This window comes from Pseudophryne corroboree, chromosome 6 (genome assembly GCF_028390025.1).
Source record: "Pseudophryne corroboree isolate aPseCor3 chromosome 6, aPseCor3.hap2, whole genome shotgun sequence".
Lineage (NCBI taxonomy): Eukaryota > Metazoa > Chordata > Amphibia > Anura > Myobatrachidae > Pseudophryne > Pseudophryne corroboree.
The window spans coordinates 126500781-126525045 of record NC_086449.1 but is presented as its reverse complement, the minus strand read 5'-3'; the positions used below and the strand labels follow the sequence as shown (position 1 = coordinate 126525045).

Sequence of the window (24265 nt, the reverse complement as noted above, 5' to 3'; positions counted from 1 at the left end):
CGCACACAAATTCTACCGTAAATGCGCATACCGTGCGCCTGCGAGTGCACGCGACCGCGAGTATACGCACGCACGGGAGAGCTCATGCTCGTGCAGCGGGCACACGCATGAGGTGCATATGTGGCAATGTGCAGCGTGATATTTTTCTGACTTTGACAGTAGTTACAATGGGGACGTCCCAGAGCTCCCAAAACGGGTGGGAGAGCGCTGAGAGTCTTGTAAAACCGCTCGGCCAAACTGTGATGCAGAGGCCGCAAAAGTGTCAAACTTATAGAATTTGACAAACGTATGTCGGCCCAACCAAGTAGCCGCCCGACATAAAGTAGTCATGGAGACCCCACGGGCAGCCGCCCACGAAGGTCCCACAACGTGCATAGAGTGCGCTGAAATGGAAAACGGAGGCTCCCGAGCAACCGCCAATAAGACTGTCTGATGGTCAGATGTATCCAACGGCCCAGCTTATGCTGGGACCCCGGCTATTTAGTACGGGAGCATCGTACAGAACAAAGAAGAACACACTTCGTCGAATAGCCGAAGACCTCTGTAGAGAGAGTTGGCGAGCCCTGACAACATTCAAAGAGGGCCGAAAACAGAAGCGTCAGATTTAAATGAAAAACAGACATCCCCCCTGGAAGAAACGACCGCCGAGTCTGAAGCTCAGCCGTAACCCCAGTCGAAAAGGGGGAGTTGTCAATAGAGTACTCCCTGAAAGAGACCCCGAACTTACGGCCGCCAGGCTAATTTCTTTTGGAAGAAAACGAAAGAGCAGAGACCTAAAATTCAGGTCAACGTAGTTTGAAGCGCAGCCGAGTAAACCACCCAGAGAAAACCAAAGATGACAGCTGAATGGTAAATCAAAAGGGAAAACCCCTGTTATCCACACTATGCCCCTTAAAGTTTCCCAAAGTGGCAAAAGCGAGAAGAGGTAACCGATTTCCGAAATCGGGGCCCAGTAGGCATAACCGAACTAGGGAACTTCTCCCTTCTGAGGTCTCGTGCACAGTCACGCCGTTAAACGAAAACAGGGTAAGATTGAATAAAGAAAAAGGACCCTGTTGAAGTAGACCGTCCTGCAGAGGTAGGAGCCAAGGCTCCTCTACTGACAACAGGTGCAGGCTGGAACTTTAAGTCATGCGCAGCCAAACCGGAGCCACCGGGAGGACTAGCGCGCATTATCTCCTCCTGTGTTACCGAATGTGAGGTAGATAATAGAAAAGAAGGCAAGATAGACTAACCAGAAACTCCAAGGAGCTCTGAGGGCATCCTCGGCTAATGCCGCCAGAGCTCACGTCCGAGAGTAGTAAAGGGTTAAAGAGTCAGTCAGAACGCCCTGAGGTCGATCAGGAATCTCCGCCAACAGCGGACCAGCTGACAAAACTCCGGGAAATGTCCCCTCACCCGGGAGTCTGACCTGGCGGATTAGCAAAAAGTGGACCCGTGTCGAACCAGAAGCTCCTGGATCCTTCGGATATTCAGAAGCAACCTAATCTGCAGAGTGGGATTCCAGCAGTAGATTGTCCAATTAGGGAACAAACGTCACTCCCTGCCTTTGAAAAAGAGGTATTCTGTGATCTTCCTAAACCCTGTGGGAGCGGAAGAGCGACCGAATGGAAAGGACTGACCCTGAAAATGAGTATCCTGTAATGCGAATATGAGAAAAGCCCGATGAGGAAACCCAACGGAGTTCAGTTAACAAGCATCCTTGAAGACAAGGGACGCGTAAAACCCCCCTTTCTTCTTCAAACTAGCAATCACAGACTGAAAGGATTCTAAGGCCAGAATAGGCCTGGCCGAGCCATCTGGCTTTGGCACGGGAAAAGAAAACAAAGGCCTGAGAAATGCCCCGATTCAAATGATATGTGAAGACAGGGATCAACACCCTTTGCGGTTAGAAGCATCTGGAGCGCCGCCTGCAGTATGACTGTCTTGTCATCGTAAACCGGCTGACCCATGCCGAGGGACCCCTGAGACGGTTGGACTCCCAAATCGAGTCTGTAACCGCCCAAGCCTTCCCAGTCCTCCCAGGAGGACCACCGACAGGCGCCTACCCTGGGACCCCCCCCGGTGGTAGGAAGGTCTGACTTGCGGTGGGTGTGTTGGATGACCTAAAATCAGACTGGACTGAAGATGCTGAACCTCTTCTTCATCCTGCCACCGTGAGATCCCTTGGCGACGGAGATACCGCCCCTGACCTGGAGTCGAAAGCCTGAAAGGGCACGGAAAGATCTAAAGGAAAGACCGGTAAAAGATCCGTCTTGGAGCTGGGGCAGCAGTAGGGGAAAGAAAAATGGACTTACCCCCAATGGTTCGAGAAATCATGCAGGAAGTTCCTTCCCCTGAACCAGCTGCCCCTTAGGATTCCCTGTTCACCTGTCACTGGCGCATCCCCAGAGGTCGTCGGGTTAAGACAGCCCAAGCGAAAATGCAGGTTCAGAGTATACAGACGTGGAGACCTCAAAAGAATATAAAGCAGAATCGTGATTCTGATCTGTCCCAAAGCATCAGTTGATCCTGATGCGAATTATCCAGTAACCTAGAGGACAATTGTTCCACAACCTACCTGCTCCGGATAAGGTCGAACCCCTGCTGTCGCATATGTCTCTCAGATGGATCCCTCAGCAAGGCTGCCCCAGGAAAAACGGCAGCCTGTTGGACAGACGATACATTGAGGGGTATACCCTGGAGAGGTCCGATATCGTTTCCTGCTATCTGCGGGAAAAGGATAGGCAAACAAACATTGTTCGATACCGGAAATTGTGAATTCGGATGCTTCCCGGCCGCCTACCGGAGCATGCCCAGCTCATTCGAAACTGAACAAGTCGCTGTCATTTCTTCCTTGGCGTCAAACCCCGAGGGACCTGAAGTGTCTGACCTCTTTACCTGCAGTACCAGACGAACTGCTGTACAATACGCCTCAATATCCTGAGATACTGGTTCAGACTCCACCGAAACATAATCAGTATCTTGTGTAACATGGAGGTTAGCAAGATCCTTTTAGAAACCTGAAAACGTGCAGTCGGATGTCTCCAGGGCCCAGAGACACTGGTCGGACTCCACCGAAAACAGACATCCTCAGTATCCCGGACATCCATTGCCTCCTTCCAGAGAGGTCTATCATCCGCAGCGTTGTGTAACACTGAGGTTAACAACCTCCTTTTAGAAATCTGGGAAGAAGAAATGACGGACGAGGTCTCTGGTAACGGTGACCTTACCTGCATAAGCTGAGCTGTTCAAACAGGAACGTCCTGCAGCTGCATTGAGGGCTAATCAGATGGCTCCACCGCACAATCTACACATAACAGGGAATTTTCTGTCCTGGGTGTTACGTTTAGTTAAACGAAAAGAGAAAAGCAGGTTAAAGAAGTGTAACCCTCTATAAACTCTGCACTATAACGTGCAGTGACAGGCACATATCCCTTAAAGTTGGTGTTTGATGGAATTCAATCTGTGTTCAGATGTCCCCGCTATAAGCGTACCGAGCCACTGCGGCTATTTGGCTGATACCACACACATTCCCTTAAATTACACACACAGTATTATTACCAAGTGAAACAAAAGAGTAATAAAGGGGTGACAACACCCGCCCTGTATGTAGAGTACTGCTAATTCAGTAAGCTCCGCTGGTTGCCCAAAATGGCGGGCAGCCTGTGAGTAAAGCCGGGGGAAAAATCAATGTGGCAGGGTGAAGATCTGTGGGACGTGAACCCAGGTCTGCGTTATTATAATATATGTCGGTGGAGCTTGTAGTTCTATATTATTGTAAATATTCAGTGAGCCTAACTGTGCCCTGATAAAGAGCAGTAGTGAGCTGACTCCATATTCCATAAACAGGGGACTCCGTGTTGAATTAACAGCACTAGCCCCCCTGACAAAGGGGCACTGACCTGAGCGTTAGGTTTAAGGCCCCCCCCCCACACACACTATGGCGCCTAACTTTAAAATCGACGGCGCTAGTTGATTATATATGCATATATAGATATAATCCAATATAACATTATATATAAAACAAACTATATAAAATATAATATACATACAAGATATGTATGTATATATATATATATATATATATATATATATATATATATATATATATATATATACACCCAGTACAACTGTATACATTTATATATCATATATATATATATATATATATATATATATATGTATATATATATATGTGTGTGTGTGTGTGCCACAGGAGGAACACATTAAGAAAGACTACTCACTGCAGTGATAAGAAGATCCTGACACTTACAGCAAGCAGTGGAGTCCGGGTAGAGGTTTCCCCTGCAGAGAGGAAATGGCCGCCAGCACCAACCAATCCGCCGGTGGCCGGGAGCCGAGGTCCAAGACGGGCGGAAGCCCCGCCCCCCGTTATGGCGTTGAATAACTCTAGGTTATGGTGTGACTTGATCTCTTGTGACTGTGTGCACTGCAACCCGGGTGCTTAGTGCCTGAGCCACAGATGCCTATTAATTTAAAAACTTTAGCCTTCCAGCACTGAGCCCGCCGAGCAGAGCGGGAGAAAGCTCCGCCCCCTTAGCTCCGAACTGATCAAGCTCCCGCGCAAACTTAGAGGGGAGCGCCCTGCATCCCCTGACGGCCCTGTGAGCCGCGGCCGGGTAGCGGGGGCGCTTAGCCCGCCGGGTCGAGCGGGATTAAGCTCCGCCCCCCTAGTAATGGCACCTAAATATAAAGGTGCCATCTAAAATAAAAATTATTATTATTATTATTATTTTTTTAATGCATTACACAGCCCCTATATGAGTGGAGGGGGGTTAGACCAGGGACCCTGAGCGTGGCCCCCATGTATGGGAGCAGGGAGCGGGGAGTGAATAAAAGACACAGCAACATCATCACAGTTTTAGATTGGTGTCTGTACTCACCGCTGTTGCAGGATTCCTGATGGAGTGGCCCCGACACACGCAGCGGTGTCCGGCCACTGATACTCACCGCTGCCATGCTGCCGGAATCTTCTGCTGGTGGAGCGGCTCCGACACGCGCCGCACGCAGCGGTGTCCGGCCAGCTCAGGAGAGCTCAGTGTCTCCCTCAGCCGGAACCCATCCCGAGCTGCGATGGGACCCCGCCGGCAGCTCCTGCGGTGCAGACTGGCAGTGGCAGAGCTGCCAGTCTGTGTGTGTAAGAAAGAAAAATAAAAATAATAAAGAAAAAAGAAAAAATTCTTCAGCTAAAACCCAAGTGAACCAGCTCCCTCGGGCACTAACGAAGACTGGCTTGGAGGGGAGATAGTAGGGGAGGAGCTAGCCACAGTGTGAGAATTTTAAAGTGCCAGCTCCCAATTACTGCCTACTATTTCCCATTGTAACTACGCTCCAGTGGCCCCTAGTGGATGAAGGAGAAAATGGTTTTAACCAAAACTTTTTTTTTTGTAAACCTGGTTCTGTGTCTCATGAGCCGGGACAAGATCAGGTCACGAGGGGGTGTGTTGCAGTGCCGTTGGTGGAATTTGCACGCCGTTGCAAAGGGGAACTCACCCCTCTAGTGGCTAACTGAACTGACCCCAAAAATAGTTGGTCAACGGGAAAATGTCAAAAAGCAATGACAGACTGACTTGAACACAGGAGGGAAACCTTGCCAAATACAATAGGGTAAATCGTAGGCATTTCTTTAAGTATATTAGCGGTGAAGGTAAATAAAGACACTTTGAATGAATGATATTTCAGGAGAAACAAGCATTTTTTAATTAAATAAGTTCTGACCCTATTACCCGAAGCTGGACAGCACGATATACGTCACAGCAGGAGGACCAATGGTAGGGTCTTGGGGGAAGAATGCTGCGCCGCTCCTACCTCCCAGGCCTCAGCTACTCCCAAGGCCCCCAATCTGCTCTTTAAAATCAGGCTTCAAGCAACAAAATTTTCATTTATGTTACTAAACCAACCTTCCTCCAGTTTTCCGGGCTGTCATGTGTATAGCCAAGGAGATGACATAAGCCATGCACTGCAGTCACCTGTCAGGGAGAACAAACAAATACGGTATGCTGATTCTTCTCGCACTTAATGTGTACCACAGTCACTGGCACAGTTACAGATGATAGTCATAATATATGTAGAACCTTTCAGAGTAAATAGTGTTGAAAGCGATGCCGAGATTATTAAATGACCATAAACTATTATTGGATAGACCAAAATCCTAGTAATAAGTAATAATGAAAATGTATTATTTTATATATTGTTCTACACACATATTATTCAAAGTTACCCTTGTAGTGTCCTCAAAGCAAATTAATTCTATACGGTTACATTTCACGGATTATATAGAATTATGGGGGTCATTCCGAGTTGATCGTAGCTGTGCTAAATTTAGCAGTTAGGATCAGGCACTCAGACATGCGCCCCGCATGTCAGTGCCGCACCCCCCCCCCCCCCCCCCCACCCCTGCAGAAATGCAAAAGCATCACACAGCGGTGATGCTTTTGCATCTCAGGAGTTACTCCCGGCCAGCGCAGCTCCTGCGGCTGGCCGGGAGAACCTCTTCGCTGCCCCGAGTCGCAGCGGCTGCAGCCCACCCTCCTCTCAATGGTCCGACCTCGCCCCCTTAACGCCGCCGTCCAGCCCCCTCCCACCCAGCGTCCGCCTTTGCCTCAGAGGCGATCGCTAGGCAACGACGGCTGGCATGTGCCGGCACACTGCAGCTCCGGCACATGCGCAGTTCCGACCCGATCGCTGCGATAAACTGCAGCGAGCGATCGGGTTGGAATGACCCCCTATATTATATGAAAGAATGTGAGATGTTTGACAATGTATCTACACTCTGTTTTCTCTGCTATCATAGGAAACAAGGCTGCGGCCCTTACCCAGGCATTGTGTATGAGATGGGCTTCACATATACTTGTGGCTCATGTGCACTGGCGATGTTCACAAGATTTTGAAGCAGTATGGGGCATCTGTTATTTATTTCAATGGGGCTTCCAGTGTGCCTGTTCCACGTGTAGAAACCATGGGCCTAATTCAGAGATGATCGCAGGAGCAAATTTGTAAGCCGTTGGGCAAAACCATGTGCACTGCAGGGGGGATCAGATGTAACATGTGCAGAGAGAGTTAGATTTGGGTGGGGTGTGTTCAAACTGAAATCCAAATTGCAGTGTAAAAATAAAGAAGCCAGTATTTACCCTGCACAGTAACAATATAACCCACCCAAATCTAACTCTCTCTGCACATGTTACATCTGCCACACCTGCAGTGCACATGGTTTTGCCCAAGTGCTAACAAATTTGCTGCTGTGATCAACTCTGAATTACCCCCCCCCCCCCCGTCAAATATAAAATTAATAAGATAGGCTCAATACATTAAATATAAAAAGATGAATGTAGCCACCCCACTCATCCAAAATCCTCAACCAGCTCAAACCCTTGATAATCTGTCCTACTGTCCGAGCTGAGGGACATGGACTGAAACCAGCTTGATGCTGGACAATATGTGATGGTTCTGTAAACTAACAGGAAAACCAGCAGCATGGAACTCCCCCCTCCCTCCTTCAGTGGTCCATAAGACCCTGTTCTGCTGCATTATAATAGTAATGGAAAGAAACAAAAGACAGGCATAATTGTTAAATAAACAAAAACAACAAAAAACAAAACACAGTTGTGTGTCCCACAGGGAATTCTTCTCGAAAACCAACGGGATTTTTTTCATTTTGTAATCCATGTGGAAACATTCGTAGCTCCAGGAACTCTTCTTGTAAACCAATGGAAAAGATTTTAATTTGTGATCCAAGACATAGGCAAACGCGTGGGTGGTGCCAGTTGCATGGAAATCCCCCTTTCCCACAGCCTGGCCAGGGGCCTCTACATGCAGTATAAAGGACGGAATGGAGCTTCTGCACATGCCCATTGGCAGGAGATTTTCCTACCAAGTCTGGTGTGTATGTGTGTGTGTGTGTGTGTGTGGATCAGAATGCTCAGTCATCGCACCAGAGAGAGAGAATCTGGAAAGTGGCTTACCGTGGTCATTGGGCCTGCATATGGCTGAGGCACTGTATCACATAAACTGCACTTTGTTTAGGGTAGACTATAGCTTGTTACATGCTAATTATGCATTTTTCATGGACTGGCAACAATCGCTCTAAAATCAAACATTTGGAAATCCCCCTGGTGGATAGCCCTAAAAAAGCAACGTCTACAGATCATTGGAAGGAATAGGCCATTGACATGAATGGGGGAAAAAAAAACCAACACAATGCTGGTGTAGCCGCCTGCGTTAACAACTAATGAGTATGTACATAACCCCCTCACACAGAGATCAGGTATACATATAATAGTATGATTTATGTACACGGAAATAACTGAAGTAATGTCCCCCAGTAAAATGGGCCCCAACTAAAAACACACGCTGGCAAAACTACGAATACAAAAGGGTGTGGACTGTTGGTGGCGTTGTGAATGTATGTATGATAAATGGTGCTCCAGCCAAACAGCTCATGTCATGCGTTCACCTCCTGTCATGTGTTTGAAAAATGACAGTTGGGAGCCGATTGGCTGGAGCACCATTTATCATACACAACGAGTTTTATCACTCGTTGATAAATAGGCTCCATAGACTGCATTCAGGCACAGTGCATACACGCCAGTGAGTAAGGGTCCTACAAGTGGCTAAGGGACAGTTTTACTAAAACTTCTAAAAATGAAAAGTGGTTTTACCCAAAGCAACCAGATTCTATAATTTATCAACCGCATCCTAGAAAATAATAGACAGGATCTGATTGCTGCTATGGGCAGCACCAACACTTTTCATGCTTAGTATATCTACCCCTACATGTACTGTAGTGTTCTTCAATATGAATACTGACAGGAAGTCTGTGCTGCATGGGAAGGATTTACCTCAGCAATTACAACCTTGCCATGTACTGATAATCTGAAGAACCATTACATAACGAGGTACACTGGGCTCCACAAGTCTGGACAATGGGGTGTAGAGTAGGATCTTGATCCGAGGCACCAACAGGCTCAAAGCTTTGACTGTTCCGAGAATGCACAGCGCCGCCTCCTATATCACCCCACCTCCCAGCACAGGAGCTCAGTTTAGTTAACCAGCCCAATACAGTAGCAGGAAAAGAGACGACAACGGTTAGTAGCCACATACACCACACTCTCACGACAAGAGAAGTGTCAGCGGCTAATGCCATATCAACCCAAAGAAGCTAAGTGCGTCAGGGTGGGCGCCTTGTGGAGCCCAGTATACCTCGCAGAAAGAGTTTTAACAAGGGTAAGTTCTTACCATAAAACTCGTTTTCTGCTGCGGGGTACACTGGGCTCCACAAGTCTGGACAATGGGGATGTCCTAAAGCAGTTCCTTATGGGAGGGGACACACTGTAGCGGGCACAAGAACCCGGCGTCCAAAGGAAGCATCCTGGGAAGTGGCAGTATCGAAGGCATAGAACCTTATGAACGTGTTCCCGGAGGACCACGTAGCCGCCTTGCACAATTGGTCAAGGGTCGCTCCACGTTGGGCCGCCCAAGAAGGTCCAACAGACCGAGTAGAATGGGCCGTAATGTGAACAGGAGCTGACAGACCAGCCTTCACATAAGCATGCGCAATCACCATTCTAATCCACCTGGCCAGGGTCTGCTTGTGAGCAGGCCAGCCCTGTTTGTGAAATCCAAACAAAACAAAGAGAGAATCAGACTTTCGAATAGAAGCAGTTTTCTTCACATAGATACGGAGAGCCCGTACCACATCCAAAGACCGCTCTTTGGGAGACAAATCAGGAGAGACAAAAGCTGGAACCACAATCTCCTGATTAAGGTGGAACGAAGAAACCACCTTAGGTAAATATCCGGGACGAGTCCTAAGAACCGCCCGGTCACGGTGAAAAATCAGATATGGGAAACTACAGGACAAGGCACCCAAATCCGACACTCTTCTAGCAGAGGCAATAGCCAGCAAGAACACCACCTTAAGGGAAAGCCACTTAAGGTCAGCTGAACCAAGAGGTTCAATGGAGGCTCCTGCAACGCCTCCAAAACCACCGACAAGTCCCAAGGAGCAACAGGCGGGACATAGGGAGGTTGGATACGCAACACAGCCTGAGTGAAAGTATGAACATCAGGTAAAGTCGCAATTTTTCTTTGAAACCACACCGACAAGGCAGAAATATGAACCTTGAGGGAGGCCAGACGCAGGCCTAAATCTAGGCCCTGCTGTAGAAAAGCCAAAAGTTTGGCTGTACTAAACTTGGAAGCGTCATAATGATTAGATGCGCACCAAACAAAGTAGGAATGCCAGACCCGATGGTAAATCCGAGCAGAGGCCAGTTTCCGGGCCCGCAACATAGTTTTAATGACCTCTTCACAAAAACCCTCAGCTCTTAAGACGGAAGCTTCAAGAGCCACGCCGTCAAAGACAGCCGGGCTAGGTCCTGGTAGATACAGGGGCCCTGAACGAGGAGGTCTGGGCGTTGTGGAAGTAGAAGTGGACGCTCTGACGATAGGCCTTGCAGGTCTGAGAACCAGTGCCGTCTGGGCCACGCCGGAGCTATGAGAAGCAGATTTCCTTTTTCTTGCTTAAACTTCCGAATTACCCTGGGCAGGAGTGACAGCGGAGGGAACACGTACGGCAGCCAGAACCTCCACGGCACTGCCAGCGCATCCACGAATGCTGCTTGAGGATTCCTTGTCCTTGCTCCGACGACCGGAACCTTGTGATTGTGTCGAGACGCCATCAGATCCACATCTGTAAGACCCCACTTTTCCACGAGGAGTTGAAACACTTCTGGATGGAGGCCCCACTCGCCGGCATGCACGTCCTGACGACTGAGAGAGTCCGCTTCCCAATTCAGGACTCCCGGAATGAATATTGACGATATTGCCGGTAGATGGCATTCTGCCCAACATAGAATCTGTGAGGCTTGCTTCATTGCCAAACGGCTTCGAGTGCCGCCTTGATGATTTATGTAAGCCACTGTGGTGGCGTTGTCGACTGTACTTGAAAAGGACGGTTCTAAATGAAATGCTGGGCTAGGTTCAACGCATTGAAGACCGCCCGCAATTCCAGAATGTTGATCGAGAGGAGAGATTCCTCCTTGGTCCACCGACCCTGCAAGGAGTGCTGCTCCAGCACCGCTCCCCAACCTCTTAGATTGGCATCTGTCGTCAACAAGACCCAGTTGGATATCCAGAAGGGACGGCCTCTGCACAATTGTCAATCCAGGAGCCACCAGTGCAGCGACAGACGGACCTCCGGAGTCAAAGAGATCATGTGAGACCTGATCTGGTGAGGCAGGCTGTCCCACTTAGCTAGAATCAGCTTCTGGAGGGGGCGAGAATGGAATTGAGCATCCTCCACCATGTCGAATGCTGACACCACGAGGCCCAGCACCTGCATTGCCGAATGTATCGACACTTGCGGACGAGAAAGGAAGCAACGAATCCTGTCCTGAAGTTTCAGGACTTTCTCCTGAGACAAGAACAACTTCTGGTTGTGAGTGTCCAACAGCGCTCCCAGATGCACCATGCTCTGAGCAGGGACCAGGGAGGATTTCTTCCAGTTGATGAGCCACCCGTGGGCTTGTAGAAACCGGACCGTCATATCCAGATGACGCAGGAGAAGATCTGGGCAATTTGCCCGGATTAACAATCGTCCAGATACGGCAGTATCCTGACCCCTTGACGGCGGAGTACCACCGTCATCACCGCCATAATTTTGGTGAAGACTCGCGGAGCCGTTGTTAAACCAAAAGGTAACGCCCAAAACTGGTAATGGAGGTTGCCAATAGCGAACCTCAGGTATTGTTGATGTGACACTGCTATAGGAATATGCAGGTAAGCATCCTGTATGTCCAGGGAGACCATGTAGTCCCCAGGTTCCAAGGCCAGAACTATAGAGCGAAGGGTTTCCATACGGAACTTGGAAACCTTCACAAACTTGTTCAGTGCCTTGAGGTTGAGAATGGGCCGGGAGGACCCATTCGGTTTCGGGACTAGAAACAGCGGAGAATAGTACCCCCGGCCCCTCTGAGCAAGAGGCACCTGTACTACAACTCCTGTATCCAGAAGGGTCTGTACCACCGAATGCAGAGTGTTTGCCTTTGTCTGGTCCGACGGGACGTCTGTCTGGCAAAATCGATGAGGGGATCGGTTTTTGAAGGCTATGGCGTAACCTCGAGTGACGACTTCCCATACCCAGGCATCTGAAGTGGTCTTCAACCATTCCTGGGTATACCCTAGAAGCCGGACCCCCCAACCTGGGATACCCCAGGGGGAGGCCCACCCCGTCATGCGGCAGGCTTATCGGTCTTGGCTGCTGGCTAACGGGCAGCCCAGGCTCTTTTGGGCTTCGGCTTACCAGGTTTGGAAGTGCGGGCCTGCTTATGGTACTCCTGACCTTTTGCTTTACCTGAAGGACGAAAGGGGCGAAAGGACGTGCCTTTGGCCTTCGACACAGAAGGAGCTGTATTAGGCAGACAGGCAGTTTTGGCAGTAGCCAAGTCAGCCACTATCTTATTTAAGTCCTCCCCAAATAGAATATCCCCCTTGAAAGGGAGTACCTCCAGGGTTTTTCTAGAGTCCAGATCCACAGACCAGGATCTCAGCCACAATATCCTGCGAGCCAGGACTGACGTAGTAGAGGCCTTGGCTGCTAGGATACCGGCATCAGAAGCCGCCTCTTTAATATAGCGAGAAGCTGTGACAATATATGACAAGCTTTGTCTAGCATGGTCAGAGGAGATTTCAGCCTCTAACTCCAAGGCCCATGCTTCAATAGCCTCTGCCGCCCATGTAGCTGCAATAGTGGGCCTTTGTGCAGCACCCTCAACACGTTTATCCGTAGGCTCTTTTAGAGACGTGACGGTAGTGACAGGTAGAGCTGAGGAAACCACCATCCTAGCCACATGTGAGTCTACTGGAGGAGGCGTTTCCCAATTCTTAGACAGCTCTGGCGCGAGCCAGCATCTTCTTTTGAGGCACAAACTTCCTACCCGGGCTCAAAATGAGGTAAAACTTGTTTAATCACCTTCTGACGCTTGAACCTATCTGGTTTCTTATGAGGAACGGATGGCTCGGGATCATCCGTAATCTGCAGAATTAACTTAATAGCCTCCAAAAGATCAGGAACATCCACATGTGAACTACCCTCCCCATCAGCCGTATCTGAGTCAGAACCTGTGGGGTCAGTGTATGTGCTGTCTTCATCAGACGAGGTGTCAGTGATAGCAGTGGATTGTGAGGAGACGAGCGCTCGCTTAGAGGACCTCTTGGACTTAGGCGAACGTTGGTCAGACTTTTTAGTAGTCAGGGACTGGTTCAACTTCTTTAATTGAGCAGATAAATCGTCCGCCTATGGCGGGTTAGCTGCAGGGACCAAATACGGTTGTACCGGCATTGGGGGTCCCATAGGGGGTGTTAGTTTATGAACTAGCGTATGCAGAAGCGTGGAAAAAGCGGCCCACAGAGGGTCAGCATGTGCCTCCGTTGCCACAGTCCCACTGGGGGGCAAGGAGCCCCCAGAACCAGAGCCCACAGCTGCTATATTCATCCTATATGTGCCTGTGGCTTCAGCAACACCAGCAGTGTGTTCCGCCCCAGAACCGTTATGCTCAGAAGCAGACATGATATAACTTGCAGTATGAGGTAACACAGTACAATTATTAGCAGCACTATATCCCTAAACTCAAACCCCTGCGCAGTGTAGTCAGCACCAGCAGAGATATAGGAGAGATATGGTGACTAAATCACAGAGAAAAATACGTAATACAGTATATCTTTGTGAAAATCCTATATTAAATAACACCTGACGCACCAAGCCCCCTCAGGTTATAGAATATAGGGATAGCAAGTTGAATGAAAGACACGAGATGGACACCACTCAGCTATCAATGCACACACAAATAGTCACAGTTTGTACAATGCAGAGGTTATTACAGACAATAATACTGCACTGGACTAGCTTACACAGCTATATAGTCAATAGATATAACACTACACAGTAAGAACCTGGATGTATATCACAGGGTAATTGTACTATAAACCGCTGACTAAATGCACTCTTTCTTAACTAACACTGACTAAAAAGGCAGGTAGAATACTTAAGTGTCATGTAAAGGCACAGCGCTGACAACCAGGCGGCTTTACATAGGAGGATTTGCCCAAGCAGTCCCAGGAACAGTGAGCTGAGGAGTAATGGCGCCGCAGACACTGACAGGGAGTGAGGAAAAGACAGAGATGCAGCTCCAGGGCGGGAACACTTGCTGGAAATGGCGCCTTGGGGCTGGGGGAGGAGCTTCTGGTCTAAGCCTTATCCCCCTTGCTGGCAAAACCACAGGGTACTGTGGGCGATATTAAAATCGGTTTTAAGAAAAAAACCTGACCTGCGCCCATGCCCTGGTGATCTAGTGGGATCGCCTGTACTGCCACAGTGTCCACCGCCAGCGCGCGTGGCCCGCCTCCCACTGACCATGCCGGATCGCGATAAAGACCGGGTACCGCGAGCGGGACCCACTTACCACCTCCCGAAGCGCGGCCACGCGATCCTGGAGAGCCCCAGCCGTGTGTGCCTAACGTGAAGTAAACCGGAGCCTCCGCTGTAGGTACCCGGCAACCAGGGCTCGGGAGTGTACAGCGCCGCTGGGGAGAGCTGGAGCTGCAGCAGAGAATGACAGAAGACATTTACCACCGCTGCTGCCCTTGAAGTCTTCACTTTTTACCTCATAAAAAGCTTTTCTCAGGGCTGCTTGGAGCAGCCCCTCTGTTCAGTGCCTGCTTACTGCAGCACCAACTAACAAACTGAGCTCCTGTGCTGGGAGGCGGGGTGATATAGGAGGCGGCGCTGTGCATTCTGGGAACAGTCAAAGCTTTGAGCCTGTTGGTGCCTCTGATCAAGATCCTACTCTACACCCCATTGTCCAGACTTGTGGAGCCCAGTGTACCCCACAGCAGAAATATTATTACCATTTTACATAAGGCAAGATAAATGTAAAGATCAGTTGTTCGTTTATGAGCTTACCTCACACATGGCACACCTGTCCTTTCACATATAAAAAAAATGGGGTGTGGATTAAAATCTCTAAAGTACATAGACAGACAGTCAATTGGTCAAAACATGATGGTTGACAGTTAATAGTCGACAGGGTCAAAAGGAAACAAGGTTAGAAGGGGCGAGAGGGTCAAAATACAGAAACAAAAATGGTGGCACAATGTTTTTTTTATTATTATTTGAACCCTAATTCTAAACATAACCCTCCTCCTAGTGCCTAGCCCTAACCCTCCCCCTGGTGCCTAGCCCTAACCCTCCCCCTGGTGCTTAGCCCTAACCCTCCCCCTGGTGCTTAGCCCAAACCCTCCCACTGGTGCCTAGCCCTAACCCTCCCCCTGGTGCTTAGCCCTAACCCTTCGACTGTTGCCAAACACTAACCCTCTCTCTGGTGCCTAGCCCTAACCATCCCCCTTTTACCCAACCCTTCCCCTGGTGCTTAACCTTAAACCTCCCCCTAGTGCCTAACCCCATCCCTCACCCGGCACTTAATCCTAACCCTCCCCTTCTGCAGCCTAACCCTAATTGTCCCCTGAGTATCTAACCCTAAAAATTATCAACAAAATCATGTTGACCTTTTGACCCTGTCAACCATTTAACTGTCGATATTGGTGTTGACCTATTAACTGTCTTATTTACTGTCCATCTTCCATCTGAAAACAAAAAGTAGCACAGCCCCATTGCTCTCTCTTGTCCCCATATCATCTGCTGTTATAAATACCGTAATGCAGATATAACTTACTGTCAAGACATTGTTAAAATCCTCTTCAGTTTCCTGGCACTGGCGATATATATATTCAACTCCCAGGTAAATGTCACCTAAATTGTATTCATCCCGAAATGATGGATCAGGCAAGAAACCAGGACACAGACCCTGCAGGCGTAGAAAGAACAATACCGCACACATCAGAAAGAACCGTGTGTTACCCATAATGAGAACAGCCCTGCCACACCTTCATGTACCTCATGGAAAGGGAATGACAGAACGTCCGTCGCTGCGTCCTTCTTTCTATAACGTTTGTTAATTTGTCGGATCCTTGCATCATTTATGCATATTACCCCGACATTAAAACCCCCCACTCCGAGGCAGCTCCTGGCAATCTCTAGATTCTTGCGCAAGGGAGCTCTGCGAAGACAGACCACGCGCTGCATGTTCCGTATAAGGAGAGACATCGCTCTGCAGGAAGAAAATTGTATTTTGATTGTTGGTGTCATGCTACTACCACCTCAATGTACAGTGCTGCGTAATATGTCCACACTTTACAATTAAAAAAGTTAAGTCTAGCAGCAACCACACATACTATTCTCCTCACTCTTATTCTGCCAATCTGCCCCCACACATGGGATGTAGTTATGTGACTGGCGGTCAGGAGACCACTGGTCACAATACCTACACCAGGATCCCGCCCCCTCTCTATCCCGACTAACAGGGACTATTCCCACTCATGGGTGTCCAACCATAGAATGGGAATAGAACCTGTGGTGAGCTCAGCTCGCCAGTAGCCCGCAGAGTGGCGAGCGCAGCAAGCCTGCAAGAGGCTTCGTTGCTCTCCCCGGCTCACCGCCGGGCATCTAAAAGCCGGGATCCCAGCAGCGGTATGGTGACCGGCGGTCTCACAAACCCAACCCCCACACACCTAGTTATGCTTATGCTTTCAGCCACTGGCAAACAAAATTGTTGAACCCATAGTTACTGGTTAGACGGCAGCATACCATCAGCATTTACCTAATAAAAATACTCCAGTAAAAAAACAATTAATATTAGAAGTGTCACTTCATTGGAGATCCGGGAGGGCGGGTTGCCCGAGGGAAGCCAGGTGGGTGATGCGGAGGGCAAGGCACCACGATAATGTTATCACCTCACTGTACAAAGCCGCAATTCCCAAATTTTGAAGCTGGGGCCAGGATTATGTGATTCAGCGTGAACTGCACCATCTATTTGCCTGAGTCATCACTTCACATGGAAAGTGGGAAGTTGCAGGCGACCTTGGCCAGCTACTGAGCGCCATCTGTCATTCTGGGGAATAAGAAGGTAAGGATGAATCAGGCGCCCCCTATGCATATGTACAGTTTTCTTCCATGCCGTCCAGTTGACACCCAGAAATGGATGGAGAGTCGGGCAAAATGCGTCCAAGAATTGTCAGGAGATACACAAAGATGCATATCTCTGCTACTGCGTATGAGCAGCTGTGGTCGCATACAGCGACCACAACTGCAGTACCCTGCAGGGACCTGCATGTTCCCTGCACCAACCTCTGAGAGCACAGGAGGCATATTCTATTCCTTTACTACACTATACTCTAAAGGGGCCTATTTATAAAAAAGTAATTTGCGGAATGCCTGCAAATATTAAAGAGCTCAGTATCAGGAGGTATAATCAAACTGACTGAGGTACTAATTAAGCCACCTGTGCCTAAGCATTGATAGCCTTAAAACCTGGACTGTTGGGGTGCCTTGAGTGTTTGGGAACCACCGCAAGAATCAATAAATAGTGATCTGCCAAGACATCTCCTCGTAAACACTTCCATACACCCCTACGATTAACCTCCACATCCACCCCCCTCCCACCCCCCACACCTGGACTGCTTTACCTCGTATTATTTTCCCCTATCGCAAATGTTAAAATCCATACTCTTCTCTCAATCCTCCATCTGCCCACCTTGGTTGTCTCACCCTCTTAAAGTCTATTTCCACACTGCCTACTTGGACAACCAATCCCTCTCCTCTGCTTTCTTACCCTCCTTTGTCTGATTAGCGTGGTCTCTCCAATTCTTAATAACTCCCTCCTTGACAGCTTATTCCCTAACTACCTACCCATCTCTCTTCTCCCCTTGGCCTCCAAACTCCTTGACCAGGTTGCTTACACACAAATCCCCTCATTCCACAATACCTAGTTCCTCCTTGATAGTCTCCAATCTTGTCTTAGACCTTTACATTTTTACCAAAACCACTTTAACCAAAGCCAGAAATGACTGCCAGTCTGGTAAATCCGAGGGACACTTTTCTATACTGATTCTTGTCAACCTCATGGGTGCTTTTGATATCACTGACCACCCCTCTTCCATGAAATCCTCTACTCTGTTGTCTTCTGTGACACTGGTCTCTTCCTGTCTGTTGAATCAACCATTCTCGTCTCCACACCTCCCATCCTTTCCCCTAAACTATCAGCATAACTCAAGGCTCTGTCTTTGGCCATCATTTTTTATCTCTACTCCTCTTCCCGTGGTGGGCATCGGCTCCTTCACCCTGCAATCTCATCTATATGCTGGTAACACCAAAATGTATCTCTCTTCTCCTGGCCGTTTTCCTCCCATCTTCTCCTGTGCCACTCACTACTCTTGGATGTCCTACCAATACCTACAACTCAACCTCTCTAAAACTAAAGTTAGCATCTCGCTCATATCTACCAAGGCCTTGTTCTCCTCTCCATTGACAAGATCTCCTTTTATCTGTTCATGTCTGATTTCTAGGTGTCATACTTGCCTCTACCTTCTCTTTCTTTCCAAGCAATCACTCCTCTCAATCCTGTCATTTATAGGTCTGCAATATTTCCAAGATCACGCATCTTCTTATTTTGGTAGCCACTAAAACCCTGATCCTTGCACTCACCATCAGTTGCCTTGATAACTGTAATCTACTCATCACCAACCTACTTTGATCCCCTTTAGTGTATTCATACCTCTGCTGCCTGACTTATAATTCTTTCTCACTGCTCCTCCCTTTTGTCAATCTTCTTATTGGTTCCATGTACAACTTTGAATCAAACTCCTGTCACGTAAGGTGATCTTTGCACCATTCCAGAACAGCCGTTTGATCTTTGCCCCGTTCTAGCACCTTGAATGGATGGCTCAGGTGGTCTGCTTCCCCCATCCCGGGACCCGGAACAGATGACCAACGTGTTAAGAGCACCATTCTGGCACCCCGAATGGCAAGCTAAGGAGGTCTGCCCCCTTTCAGCACACAGAACAGCTGGATAAGATGGTCTGTGCCCCGTTCCAACACCCAGAACTCCAATTTTAGGTGGTCTGTGTCCTGTCCGGTATCAAGAAAGGCTATCTAATGTGGCCTGCGTCCTGTCTGCCACCCAGAACGGCTATCTAAGCAGTCTGCGCCCTGTTTCGGCACGCAGAACAGCCCTGTTCTGCCACCTGGAATGGCTGTCTAAAGTGGTCTGCATCCACTTCTGGCACCCAGAATGGCTATCTAAGGTGGTCTGCACCTAGTAGTGGCACTGGAATGGCTATGTAAGGTCGTCTGCGCCCTGTTCCAGCACCCAGGATAGCTATCTAAGGTGGTAAGAGCACTGATCCGGCACTCCAAATGGTTGGCTAAGGTAGTCTGAGCCCAGCTCCAGCAGGTGGAATTAATGACTGAAAGAGTCAGAAGTTACATTTTTGAACATTCTGCACAAAACATGGTGTTTTTTTTAATTAAACGTTAATTATTACCTATATTACCAGTGGGCAAGGAGTAATTAAGTATTCATTACATACCCTCCAGCTGTACCTTTGTGGCATGTATAGTACCTTTTTTTAATGGTCTGTACCGATTTTTGGCTCTTCAAACTTCTATTGAAAGTATAGGAAAAGGGTTTAACCGTGACCACGCCCCCTTTCCTAATTTGTCCCGATTTTTATGTGTAAAATGTTGCAGGGTATGTCATTATAATACATCCCTATCTGCTCTCTGCCGGTGTTTCCTCAGTGACAGCGGCTCTGTGCTGGGCTGAGCATCGGGCTGTGACCTCTCCCGCCCCGGGGCCCAGCCACAGGGACACGGCAATTACCTGCTAGTGCACAGGACGCTGGAGCAGCCGCTGCCGCCCTGATAGCGGCCTGACGCGGGGGACCCAGGAACGTTGTTGTGCGGGCTCCGGGGAACATTTTTCCTGAAGGACGGAGGACGCATGAGCGATGACACCGGAAGCGGAAGTGCTATTTGGTGTTTCGCTTCTTGCCCGGAATTCCTGGGTGTGAGGATTCATTAATAACATGGGCGCCGGTGACCTGTCAGCACACAGCCTGTGCCGCTCCCTCCGCGATTACTGCAGGCGGCCTCTCGGTGAGTGGGGCGGTGTAGTAGCTTGCAAAATTTAGTTATTATTATATAGAATAATTAGTATGGTGTAATAATGTGTAGGGTGATGAGCATTATTGGGTTCAAGTTCAGAGCATGGACTCCCCCAGGTTAGCATAACTAAGCTGCTTCAGAACACCATTAAAGTTGTTCAGAAAAGGAAAGTGTGTCCGCTCGCGGGCTTGTTTCGGTCGCTACGCTTCAGGCACAGCGCGTCGCTCCGCTCACCACCAGTGGCAGATGTATTAAGCCTGGAGAAGCGATAAAGCAGTGATAAGTGCATGGTGATAATGCACCAGCCAATCAGCTCCTATCACCTTTCACTGATTTATCACTTCTCCAGGCTTAATACATCTGCTGTCCACAGGGATAGTGGGCGGGTAGATGTATTAACCTGGAGAAGGCATAAGGAAGTGATAAACCAGTGCTAAACACACCAATCAGCTCATATATGTAAATTAACAGTTAGGAGCTGATTGGCTGGTGCATTATCACCTTGCACTTAATGCGCCCTACACACTGGGCGATAAAACTGAAAGATATGGACGATCTCATTCATTAATGAACGAGATACCGATCATATCTTTCAGTGTGGAGGCAGCAACGATGAACAATGCGCAGCCCCGCGCTCGTTCATCGTTGGTGCCCTGTCGCTTGTGCATGCAGGCCAATATGGACGATCTCATCCATATTTGCCTGCACTGCTATGGTGACGGGTTGCCCGTCGGCCGTATCCGCCGTCGGGCAGCTCGGCGGCGGATCGCAAGTGTGTAGGGCCCATTACACTGCTTTATCACTGGTTTATCACTTCCTTATGCCTTCTCCAGGTTAATACATCTGCCCCAGTGTTCTGAGGCAGCTTAGTTGTGCACGGGGGGTCCCGTGCTCTGACCTTCAGCCGTATTATTGTAATGTGACCGATATTAAATAAAGGGGCAGCTAAAAGGTGGGGGATAACAGTCCAGCGCATGGGTACACTGACCCAGTGATCCCTCTGAGCGAAAATAAGGAAGACTGCAAGTGGCTTACATGTATCTGTCACCTTAGTTTCTACCAGCGCTGGGCCCAGACCAGAGATGATCCACAGAGAGTGTAAGGCAAACAAAACAGGTGCTTTCCAATGCAGAAGCCCCTGAACTGTCATTTCCAGCAGGGAGTTGCCCAGGAGAGAAGACTAGCAAGCCCAAAATGGACACATCAGAAGTGAATCCTGTCCCTCACCACATAACTGATCTTAAGGATGACATATAAACACAACTTACGTCATTTTATATTTTTTACTGAATTTCTCAATGACTCAAAGTTTGGGAACCACTGCCTTCGATATATTCTGATATTATATTTTCTCTATCGTCCTAGTGGATGCTGGGGTTCCTGAAAGGACCATGGGGAATAGCGGCTCCGCAGGAGACAGGGCACAAAAAAGTAAAGCTTTAGGATCAGGTGGTGTGCACTGGCTCCTCCCCCTATGACCCTCCTCCAAGCCAGTTAGATTTTTGTGCCCGGCCGAGAAGGGTGCAATCTAGGTGGCTCTCCTAAAGAGCTGCTTAGGAAAGTTTAGCTTAGGTTTTTTATTTTACAGTGAGTCCTGCTGGCAACAGGATCACTGCAACGAGGGACTTAGGGGAGAAGAAGTGAACTCACCTGCGTGCAGGATGGATTGGCTTCTTGGCTACTGGACATCAGCTCCAGAGGGACGATCACAGGTACAGCCTGGATGGTCACCGGAGCCTTGCCGCCGGCCCCCTTGCAGATGCTGAAGTAAGAAGAGGTCCAGAATCGGCGGCAGAAGACTCCTCAGTCTTCTAAAGGTAGCGCACAGCACTGCAGCTGTGCGCCATTTTCCTCTCAGCACACTTCACACGGCAGTCACTGAGGGTGCAGGGCGCTGGGAGGGGGGCGCCCTGGGAGGCAAATGAATACCTATTTTGGCTAAAAATACCTCACATATAGCCTCCGGAGGCTATATGGAGATATTTAACCCCTGCCAGAATCCGTTAAGAGCGGGAGACGAGGCCGCCGAAAAAGGGGCGGGGCCTATCTCCTCAGCACACAGCGCCATTTTCCCTCACAGAAAGGCTGGAGGGAAGGCTCCCAGGCTCTCCCCTGCACTGCACTACAGAAACAGGGTTAAAACAGAGAGGGGGGGCACAAATTTGGCGATATGCTTATATATATATTAAGATGCTATAAGGGAAAACACTTATATAAGGTTGTCCCTATATAATTATAGCGTTTTTGGTGTGTGCTGGCAAACTCTCCCTCTGTCTCTCCAAAGGGCTAGTGGGTCCTGTCCTCTATCAGAGCATTCCCTGTGTGTGTGCTGTGTGTCGGTACGTGTGTGTCGACAGGTAGGAGGACGATGTTGGTGAGGAGGCGGAGCAATTGCCTGTAATGGTGATGTCACTCTCTAGGGAGTCGACACCGGAATGGATGGCTTATTTAGGAAATTACGTGATAATGTCAACACGCTGCAAGGTCGGTTGACGACATGAGACGGCCGACAAACAATTAGTACGGTCCAGACGTCTCAAAAACACCGTCAAGGGTTTTAAAACGCCCGTTTACTTTAGTCGGTCGACACAGACAGGGACACTGAATCCAGTGTCGACGGTGAATAAACAAACGTATTCCTTATTAGGGCCACACGTTAAAGGCAATGAAGGAGGTGTTACGTATTTCTGATACTACAAGTACCACAAAAGAGGGTATTATGTGGGATGTGAAAAAACTACCATAGTTTTTCCTGAATCAGATAAATTAAATAAAGTGTGTGATGATGCGTGGGTTCCCCCCGATAGAAAATTATGGGCGGTATACCCTTTCCCGCCAGAAGTTAGGGCGCGTTGGGAAACACCCCTTAAGGTGGATAAGGCGCTCACACGCTTATCAAAACAAGTGGCGGTACCGTCTATATATAGGGCCGTCCTCAAGGACCAGCTGACAAGGCTGGAAAATATAATAAAAAGTATATACACACATACTGGTGTTATACTGCGGCCAGCGATCGCCTCAGCCTGGATGTGCAGAGCTAGGGTGGCTTGGTCGGATTCCCTGACTAAAAATATTGATACCCTTGACAGGGACAGTATTTTATTGACTATAGAGCATTTCTATATATGCGAGATGCACAGAGGGATATTTGCACTCTGGCATCATGAATAAACGCGATGTCCATAACTGCCAGAAGATGTTATGGACACGACAGTGGTCAGGTGATGCAGATTCCAAACGGCACAGTATGGCCGTATAAAGGAAGAGGACTTGTTTGGGGTCGGTCCATCGGACCTGGTGGTCACGGCAACTGCTGGAAAATCCACCGTTTTTTACCCTAAGTCACATCTCTGCAGAAAAAGACACCGTCTTTTCAGCCTCAGTCCTCTCGTCCCTATAAGATCATATCTGCCCAGGGATAGAGGAAAGGGAAGAAGACTGCAGCAGGCAGCCTATTCCCAGGAACAGAAGCGTTTCACCGCGTCTGACAAGTTCTCAGCATGGCGCTGAGACCGTACAGGACCCCTGGATCCTACAAGTAGTATCCCGGGGGTACAGATGGGAATGTCGAGACGTTTCCCCTTCGCAGGCTCCTGAAGTCTGCTTTACCAAGTCTCCCTCCGACAAGGAGGTAGTATGGGAAAAAATTCACAAGCTGTATTCCCAGCAGGTGACAATTAAATTACCCCTCCTACTACAGAAAAGGGGTATTATTCCACACTATATTGTGGTACTGAAGCCAGAAGGCTAGGTGAGACTTATTCTAAAAAAAAAAAAAAAAATTTTTTTTGAACACTTACAAAGGTTCAAATTAAGATGAAGTCACTCAGAGCAGTGATAACGAACCAGGAAGAAGGGGACTATATAGTGTCCCGGGACATCAGGGATGCTTACCTCTATGTCCCAAATTTGCCCTTCTCACTAAGGGTACCTCAGGTTCGTGGTGCAGAACTGTCACTATCAGTTTCAGACGCTGCCGTTTGGATTGTCCACGGCACCCCGGGGTCTTTACCAAGGTAATGGCCGAATTGATGATTCTTCTTCGAAGAAAAGGCGTCTAAATTATCCCTTACTTGGACGATCTCCTGATAGGGGCATAGTCCAGGGAACAGTTGGAGGTCGGAGTAGCACTATCTCGGATACTGCTACAATCAGCACGGGTGGATTCTAAATATTCCAAAATCGCAGCTGATCCCGACGACACGT

At 48.7% G+C, this 24265-nt stretch overlaps 2 protein-coding genes across 3 annotated transcripts in view; one reads left to right on the top strand and one right to left on the bottom strand.

Moving 5' to 3' along the window:
* YBEY (ybeY metalloendoribonuclease) overlaps nt 1-19980 on the bottom strand; it is a 31411-nt gene extending 11431 nt beyond the window's left edge. The window contains exons 1-4 of one of the 2 annotated variants that reach the window (XM_063931837.1): nt 19776-19980; nt 15953-16166; nt 15732-15863; nt 5904-5972 (exon numbers count right to left, since the gene is read on the bottom strand). In XM_063931837.1, the coding sequence (XP_063787907.1) occupies nt 5904-5972; nt 15732-15863; nt 15953-16166; nt 19776-19897 (537 nt within the window). In that variant the 5' untranslated portion in view covers nt 19898-19980. The remainder of the gene's footprint in view (nt 1-5903; nt 5973-15731; nt 15864-15952; nt 16167-19775) is intronic. The other variant, XM_063931838.1, reaches the window with a different exon arrangement.
* MCM3AP (minichromosome maintenance complex component 3 associated protein) overlaps nt 19964-24265 on the top strand; it is a 109594-nt gene continuing 105292 nt past the window's right edge. The window contains exon 1 of the mRNA XM_063931836.1: nt 19964-20050. The gene's annotated coding sequence lies outside the window, so the exon portion shown is untranslated. The remainder of the gene's footprint in view (nt 20051-24265) is intronic.